Below are 9,526 nucleotides of genomic sequence, written 5' to 3'. Positions count from 1 at the left end.
GTATGAATAAAATCTTTAAGTGTTAGTGAATCTATTGTTTTGATGGGATACGCATTCTATGAAACTAGTGTCAACGATCCAACCGTCAAACATGTTTGTTTATACTTCGAGATTGCATATGCCAAAAATTGCAATAAACAAACATTCAAAGATCAAGTTACGAGACAAAACTTTTCGACGGTTATAAACGAAAAATCACGATTTAACGGTTATTTGAACTCCAATTTTGATGATTTTTTACAGCTACACTCCTTGACCCTATATGAATACAATGAATGAATTCGATCTTCAATTTAAAATATTTACACTAGTGGATACCACAAATCTTATGTTATACTTGATGAAAGTATGAATAAAATCTTTAAGTGTTAGTGAATTTATTGTTTTGATGGGATACACATTCTACGAAACTAGTTTCAATGATCTAACCGTCATACTTGTTTGTATATGCTTCGAGATCGCATACGCCAAAAATTGCCAAAAACAAACATTTAAAGATTAAGTAACGGAACAAAACTTTTCGACAGTTATAAACGAAAAATCACAATTTAACGGTTATTTTAACTCTGATTTTTGATGATTTTTTACAACTACACTCGTTGACCCTATATGAATACAATGAATGAATTCGATCTTCAATTTAAAATATTTACACTAGTGGATACCACAAAATCTTATGTTATACTTAATGAAAGTACGAATAAACACTCTTGTAGGTCACTTTCATTAAGCTTTGAGTTCCATTGGCAAGGTTTAAACTTTTGAGAAAGGCTTCACAACCTTGAAAACAAAAACGCTTTCATTTTGCATATCCTTGCACATTTAATATTTGTAATAGATTAGTAGTGTATGGATGTATTTTTTATGAGGCTCTTATTTTCGAGTGTAGATGTAGTAATTAAACGACAAATGTGTTTTAATGTTTTGAAGTAATATTTATGTGACGATGTGTGGTATATGCAAATTTAAGAAAAAAAAAATATTTTTCTTAATAGGTCATAATGGGTCGGGTCACTTTACCCGTTGGGTAAAGTGACCCGACCTGTTAAGGACTCGTTAAGATAACAGGTGTGACACGACACGACCCGTTAAGATAACAGGTGTTACACGAAAACGACACGAACACGACTGACACGACCCGTTTGCCAGGCCTAGTTCCCCCCGTCTTGTGGGTCCCTCGGGGTCGCATGATAGCACTATTTTTCTTGTTCTTCTGTCTTTCATGATACTTAGGAGAGTGTGTATGATTGCTCGTAACTGAGCATTTTTAGACATTCCTGGTAGAAAACGCAACCAAATTGTATGCATTTTCCATAGAAGGAGTCAAATTGTTAACACTCCAAATTAGGAGGTTAACAAAGATTAGTGTTGTCGTGTGGTCGAACTTTGGTGGCCTCAGGATTACAAGGATAAGAACTTACCAACAAAGTCGTTCACCCATCAAAACTAGGTTACATCCACTGAGTCACTCGTACATATTGAATGAAATGTTACAGATAGTGCTTGTCATCCTTTTTTTCTCTTTTTTTGTCCGACCCGTTCTAAGGAGTAATTGTCCTCCTTATATAAGCCCTCGATCAACCCCAAGTCTTGGGCTCGAGTCTTCCACCGTCTTTGCATTTAATGCGTCTAATACGTAGACTTGACCTACTAGCTGCCTCTCCATCCTTTAATCGACACGTAGCGACAAAGTGATATTCGCTCTAGCCAACTTGCATGTTTTCTTGTGACAATGCGTATTGAGCACCTTGCTCGACCCCGGAGTTGGTGAGAATCCACACTTGAGCACCTAATCTATCAGCCTTTACATCCCTTTATGAGATTTTGTCTTCTCTGATAGCCGTCACATGACTTGGAGTTAATGTTTGAGTAGTGATGTCCATGTGTCCCTGTGATTCCGCACTATAAAGTTGTCGTGCACCAATTTATTGCCGGTGGTCGAAAAGTATTATATGAGGAAGTGCTCGGCTTCATTGCCGATAAGCCGTTGTATGTAACGCTCGAAATCGTCCCTTCACTTCTGATGGGCCTTGGTCTCCCTTTCTTCCTTTAAGCCTTCCTTTCTTTCTTCCTATGGGCCCTTGTTACTATTTTGGGATCGGAAAAAACCCTCTGTTAATAAGCCCATTCTTCTATTTTTTAGTATAAATAATATTGAATGTATTAAAAAATATAAAGTAGAAACGCACCTCTTCGATTGCTAAAAAAAAATGAGTGCTTTAGATTTTGGCCCTTACAGCTCATTATTTCTAGATAAAAACCCATATATCTTTAAAGATCCAGTTTAAGCTCAAATTTAAAATTTGCAAATATATGGGAGCACTATTGACCTATTAATACAATTTATTTACACTCATGCCACTCATACTTTATGATACATTTTCCAATTCCTAAATTTATGCCAAATTAAAAGTAGTAGAAAAAGTGAAATAAAATGTAAAAAGTGTTTGCATTAACCATATCCATGTCAAACTAGAAAAGTAGTTTTTTTTTGTGATATATTTTGTAGCAATTTTACCATATTAATTGGTATATAAATTAGTTTGTTCCAATTATTTAAAAAAAATACTACACCTATATTATATATTTTGAATCAAATAACATTCCTCTAACTTGTAGGTAAATTATTTTCTATGTAGTGTTATATATGTTAGACACGTTTTGTTGTTGTAACATAATATTGTTGATTTTATACATCAAACTGCATTTCTTGTGTTATAGGTAAATTATTTTCCATGTACAAGTACTTATGTTAGGCATGTTTTGTTGTTGGTACATACAATATTTTGTATCAGTGTAAAGAAAGATATTACATTACACCCATGGTATAATTGTTGTAGGTAAATTATTGGAAATTAATTTGTAGTTAGGTAATGAACATTTTGCATCATTAGAAACGAACATTTCAAATAGTAGGTAGGTAAATTAATTTGTTCTAATTATATAAAAAAAATTACACTACACCTAGTTATATTTAATATTTCCAATTATTAAAAAAATTTATACTACACCCAACCAAATAACATTTATCTAACTTGTAGGTAAATCATTTTCCACGTGTTGTTAGATATGTTAGGCACGTTTTATTGTTGTTAATACTATGCATCAAACTACATTTCTTCTTAATATAGGTAAATTATTTTCCATGTATTAGTACATTAGTTAGGCACGTTTTGTTGTTGGTATAAACATTATTTTGCATCATTGTAAACAAGAGATATTATATTACACTCATGGTATAATTGTTGTAGGTAAATTAATGTGCATATAGATAATGAAATACAATGTTCTAATATATTAATAAAAAAACGATAAATTCAAAAGTATTCAAGAGTAGGGTGCAAAAACCTGAATCGAATAGTTTTATGAAAATTCAAAGCCTTTCTAAAAAATTAATATGCAATAAATTTTTCACATTAATGTCTTTTTTTTTCTCTTGTTGCAAAATCATTTACTCTCTCCTTACAATTAATTGTCTACATCAAATATGTAATAGGGGTATTTTAGGCATGTGAAAAATGTAAAATGTGTGAAGTAATATGAAATTAATGAATTTGCTTATGTGAATCCTAGTCATTGGGTTTTCTTTGAGTAAAAAAGTTATGTAGGATTTTATATGAAGAAAATTGAGTTGAAAAGGCTAAAATCATATTTTCAGAAAAAAGAATTATAGTTATTAGTAATATTAGTAATAAACAAAAAATACAAACCTAAATATTTAAAGTATTACGCATGTCAAAACAATCAAAGATTAGCTGCTTCTCAGATTCCCCGGGGGGATCGCATCAAATTTCAACAAAAGGGCATTTTGCAAAAGAAACGCGTGAAAATATATTTCACTTTTCAAGGGCCCCTTTCATTCTTTATCATATTCTTTGGCGGTGATGAGCTTGCAATGGAAGCTGCTCCTGCTGCCTCCCTCCCGCTGCTCACTGTCCTCATCCTCAACGCGGTAAATCATTTCCATCTATAAAATTCTCTAACATCCAATCCAATCCCATCCAATGAATATGACACTCGCAAAACACCGTGTGCTCTGTATTAAATATTATATTTAATAAGAAATACATCTTCAAAGCCATGCAACAACTGTCAACAGCTGAGGCTGAGCTGACTGAATATTAAAGTGGACTCCCACCGACCTGACCTTCCCAACTCTTTCCTCTCCCCTTCTCTTTTGCTCCCTATAAATGCCAACTTACACAATTTGTCAGCCATAACGAACACAAACACGTTCTTTCTCTACTCATCAGCATATATACAAACATATACAATGGCTTCCTACACTACAACGCTTATTCTGTTACCAATATTTCTTCTCAGCTTTGTGGTGGCTCCTGCCTCTGCTGCCGACTTAAACCAAGACTTTGATATTACATGGGGAGACGGACGTGCTAAGATTCTCAACAACGGCGAGCTTCTTACCCTTTCTCTCGACAAAGCCTCCGGCTCTGGGTTTCAATCCAAACACGAGTATTTGTTCGGCAAGATCGACATGCAGCTCAAGCTTGTCCCTGGAAACTCCGCTGGCACTGTCACAGCCTACTACGTATGTTTTCATTCATTTTCGAATATTCATTTCCTTCAAGTTTTCTAATATATATGATAAACTCGAGTTTAGGTCAGTTAGCTAAAACAATGTGGTCATTTTCTCTTGGAACGGCCGGAGTTTGAATCCTGTTCTGACTGATTGTGACATCAATTTTGTTGTTAATTCATGCAGTTATCATCAAAAGGATCAACATGGGATGAGATAGACTTTGAGTTCTTGGGGAACTTAAGTGGAGACCCTTACATTCTCCACACCAATGTCTTCAGCCAAGGCAAAGGCAACAGAGAGCAGCAATTCTATCTCTGGTTTGACCCAACTGCCGACTTCCACACATATTCCATCCTCTGGAACTCCCAGCGCATTATATTCTCAGTAGATGGAACTCCCATCAGAGAGTTCAAGAACCAAGAGTCGAACGGCGTTCCGTTTCCGAAAAGCCAGCCGATGAGGATATACTCGAGCCTGTGGAATGCCGATGATTGGGCAACGAGGGGAGGACTTGTGAAGACCGATTGGAGCCAGGCTCCTTTCACCGCCTCTTACAGAAATTTCAGTGCTGAAGCTTGCGTCTGGACTTCTGGAGCCTCCTCTTGCAGTTCCGCAACTTCAAGTAATGCTAACAATGGAGCTTGGCTTTCTCAAGACTTGGACTCTACGAGCCAAGACAGGCTGAAATGGGTGCAGACCAACTACATGATTTACAATTACTGTGCTGACACCAAGAGATTTCCCCAAGGCCTCCCGGTGGAATGCACCGCTTCATAGAATTTAATATAATTAATTAGGATAATCTATTCTTTCATTATTTTGTGTAATCATTCATATTTTAATCATTAAGTTGTAGGATTAGTACCAATTCTTCGATTAATTGAGATATTGTTACTCTTTTTTTTCCCGAAGCAAAAGAAGCATAACATTAAAGAGAAAAACCACGCTTACAACCGTTCCCCACATAATCAAATTGAAGAGCAGCTAGAGCAAATTGAGGAATACAATGGTTCCAATATGACAATTTTTAAATAAAAAAGTCCTGACGAGCAAAGGCATCAGCAACAAAATTGACCTCCTTGAAGATGTGCTTCCAGTTGATCTAAATAAATTGAGTTGCTACCCATTTGATATATTCAATAATATGCACTAGATTCCAAGACGTCGAATATCTCCCCATCAGAACCTGAAAGAATCCCCTTTCACCATAATTTTCTTGACACCCTTCCTCAGAGCAAAAAGAAGCCCTTCTCGAAGACCTCCCCCTCCCAAGAAAAAGGAATTTTAACAAAACACTTCCGGTACTGTTTACTTTTAACGAAAAACTATATTTTAACTTTTAACTAACACTATTCACTATATATTTAAAAAGAAATTTTCGTTAAAAGAGAAGTTTTTATTGACTTTTGGTTAGTTTTCCTAAAAAATTAAGCACACCATTACCGTCTCTGATAGCAAACCCCGCCGACGCCTTAACACCCATAACTGAGCCATCAAAATTTAATTTAACACAATTGATATCCGGAGGGGGCCACTTAATAATCGTGGAATCATCAGTGGTAGGTTTTTTTAATAGACTTCATGTTGGCCTTGAAATACCTTTCACCCATAGAAAAGGCAAGTAACTTTGTCCTCACCGGAGATGGAGAACTGATTCTAAAGACACAATCATTCCTGTCATTCCAAATTTGCCAACATAAAAGAAGAAATAAACTCAACTCACTGAGACCGTCACAATCCACACATCTTTAGGTATCCATCCAATCAACAACAGAAGCAAAACTCTGGGGGTAAGAGATGATAGAATTCACCCATACAAGGTTCAAACTAGTCTAGTAACATTGCAATTAACAAATAAATGTATTTGATCCTTCTCCTCCAAATTACAGAAAGGACACTTTCTATCCGTATTAGCCAAAATGCATACCAACCTTTTCCTAGTTTGCAATCTCTCCCTAAAAAACAACCATGCAAACATCTTAATTTTGGGAGGGATGTTAAGCTTCCACATCTTAGTAATAACTTTATGATTAATCATTTGCACCAACATACCTTTCTGGATACAAGTAGCCGATTTAATAGAGAACTTACTATCAGTTGTGGAACCCCAAATGAGTTTGTCTTCCTTATTTTGTATCAGAATGGGAATGTTAGATATTTTTCTAACCACTTCACAAGTGACAATAGCAGCTAGCTTCTCTCTGTCCGAGCAATTATTGACAATGAGTACACTCACTTTTGAGTCCCAATTAATGCTCTGGGCATCCAATTTCGGTTGGGGGTGAAGGGGGTACGGAAAAACCCAATTATGGGTCCAAAATAAAATATTCTGACCATTACCCACCCTCCACCTCAACCCCTTGTTGATCACATCCCTACTCTTCAAAATATACTTCCAAGCAAAAGAATGATTTTGTCTTACTTTATTATCTAGAAATTCTTCGTTACAAACGTATTTGCTTTTAGCTAATTTCACCCACCAATTATTAATATTTTAATCAAATACAACACATGTAACAATCCGTCCTTAATTTTACGATTTTATAAATTTTAAAAGTGAGTTACCAAAATGCCTTTAGAATAGAGATTTTTGACTTTCTTTGACCGTCTCTTCGTGACGCGTAAGAGCTATTATTTTACCGTATTCTCGAAGTACTCGACGGTACGAATGCATTGGCGCAAGAAGAACTGAATTTGGAGGTACGATGAAGATTTTATGAAACTACGAAGTAGAAGGGCATTTTAGTAAATTCATTATTTTAGATATGCACCCTTACTATTTTATTATTTTCTTATGGGATATCTTATAAGTGCATTATTTGTTATTATTTCATATCATTTATCCCTAAGTTTTGTTAAGGAATTGATTATAAAAGAGCCTTATTACTTTCCTTTTCTCAGTTTCAGCCATTATGCACGCTTAGGACGTTTTTGGTGATTATTCGACTTTCCGGAGGATTTGTTATGCAAGGAAAATTAGAGAAAGAAGCTAAGAGGCTGAAGAACGTTATGAATTTTCCATGGAGCCATTCATTCCAGTTTTACAAATCAATCCCGCAAAAGTTGTTTTCCTATCAGAACTGCGCAGCTGTAGGAGAATGATGATTTGAAGGCTTTGCCAATTTTTTCTAGTGGCATGCGATATATGCTTGGAAGGATAAGAGACAAAGCTACGTTTCCCATATTTTTATAGAATTTTCCAAAAGATAAATCGACCTCAAACTTGGCTTGAAAATCAGATAACGTGTTTCCCAAACCAAGAAGGATTATTTCCTAGTTTCTCTCATTGATTATTTAGGAATTTGTTTTCTTTTAGGATAGTTTCTACCAGACCTCTTAGGGTTTTTCTATTATAAATAAGGTGCCCTAAGCTCTCTTTGCATACGCCCATACCCCCGCATCCTTCATATCACCCACACCACTATATCATTCACCATCTCCGCAATTTGTGAAGAAGAGCCTAGGGACGTGCTTTGCCATGGACTCCAGGTTCTATCTTTCTTTTATTTTTATTTCTATGTGTAACTAAACTACTTTTCTAAGGTTTATGATGAAGCCATGACATGAATATTTATGAAGTAATTTGTTAATTATTATCCGATTATATGCCATGTTATATTCTTAATCTTTGTGAGTATTTTATTATGAATTCGAATTTCTAATGATTGATCACCTTTAGGAATTTTGCATCTAGATATTTAAATAAATCTATGAGGATGACCAATCAATTAAGTTTATTGGAACTAAGATCAAGAAGAGTAGACAAACTAGTGAGGATGATCAATACCAAGCTAATCCTACTTGGTTGACATGATTCTTCTACGCTTAATGGGTTTTTATGTGTTTAATTGTATGCCTAACCAAGAGGATATAATGATCATGTAGAGATACAAGAGTTGATGCCTAACCACAGATTAATTCATACGTTAGAAATAACAACCTTTGACATTGGCATGGTAATTGGATAGTAGTTGGCTCTAAGAAAAGTAAATAGGATTGTTATTGGTGAATTCATAACCTTAGGTTTTCTTGTTGTGTGTGATTTTAATTAATTGTCTTTTCTTTTTCTTGTTAATTTTAGTCTTAATCAATTACTCAATTATTCAATTCAATCTATCCTTTATTTGTTTAATTAAGTCTAGCATGATTAATCAGTTAAATTGGTATTAAAGCAATCCATGTGGGATCGACCTCGTATTTGCATATATTACTACAATTGAATCGTGCGCTTGCGAGTTTAATTTGGTTTAAATTAATCTATTATTTAGGTTAGATTAAATTTACATCAATATTTGTGTCACTAGGACCCACCCACGTGGGTCTCCTCTCCTCTTTGTCCCCGTGTCCTCTCTTTTCCACTCTCCCGGACCTACTCTCATTTGTCGCCACCTCATCACACTCTCTCTCTAGCTCTCCCTGTTTCTCCCTCAACTCTCTTGCTTGTCTCTCTCTACAAGTGCAGAGACATCTAAACACTGGCACACTCCCACTCCGGTGAGCATTGCCACCACAACCCCAACTATCACCTCGTTCCATCTTTCTCCTCGAGCCTAGAATTTGAACTAACCCTTAGGTCCGCACTCAAACCGGAGAAACAGAGGATGGAGAACTCCGACAAGTTCTCAAATTCTTCCGGTGAGGTAAGACTCGAAATACCTTCAATCTCTTTCTCTTTGTTGTTTTGATTCGATTTTTGAGTTGTATACCTGTTTTGGTGATATTTTGAACGCGTAAAACACCCCTGGAAACTAACCTAGTTTTTCCGGTGAGAACCTGGCTGCTTTCGAGCCATTTTCCGGCGAAATTCGGCCACGGCCGAGGAAACCAATGGTACTATTTGATTCCTTGTTCCTTGATCTTCATTTTGGTATATTACATGATTAAGTTTAGTAAACTTTGTGGTTGATCGGAGCCGGAAATTTCAGCCTTCTTCTTCACTTGGTTCGGCAGGTTCAACCCGACTCGAGGAAAAAAAACAAAGAAAGA

The 9,526-nt window shown here is 35.7% G+C and overlaps 1 protein-coding gene across 1 annotated transcript; it reads left to right on the top strand.

Moving 5' to 3' along the window:
• The first annotated feature begins 4,203 nt into the window (after positions 1-4,203).
• Positions 4,204-5,441, top strand: LOC126606378 (probable xyloglucan endotransglucosylase/hydrolase protein 23). Its single transcript, XM_050273752.1, has 2 exons — positions 4,204-4,549; positions 4,724-5,441. Exons 1-2 carry the CDS (start codon positions 4,274-4,276, stop codon positions 5,315-5,317), a joined length of 870 nt encoding a protein of 289 aa, XP_050129709.1. The 5' UTR covers positions 4,204-4,273; the 3' UTR covers positions 5,318-5,441.
• The last annotated feature ends 4,085 nt before the right edge of the window (positions 5,442-9,526 follow it).

The sequence above is a fragment of the Malus sylvestris genome, chromosome 16 (genome assembly GCF_916048215.2).
Source record: "Malus sylvestris chromosome 16, drMalSylv7.2, whole genome shotgun sequence".
Classification (NCBI taxonomy): Eukaryota; Viridiplantae; Streptophyta; class Magnoliopsida; order Rosales; family Rosaceae; genus Malus; species Malus sylvestris.
This window is presented reverse-complemented; position numbering and strand designations above follow the sequence as displayed.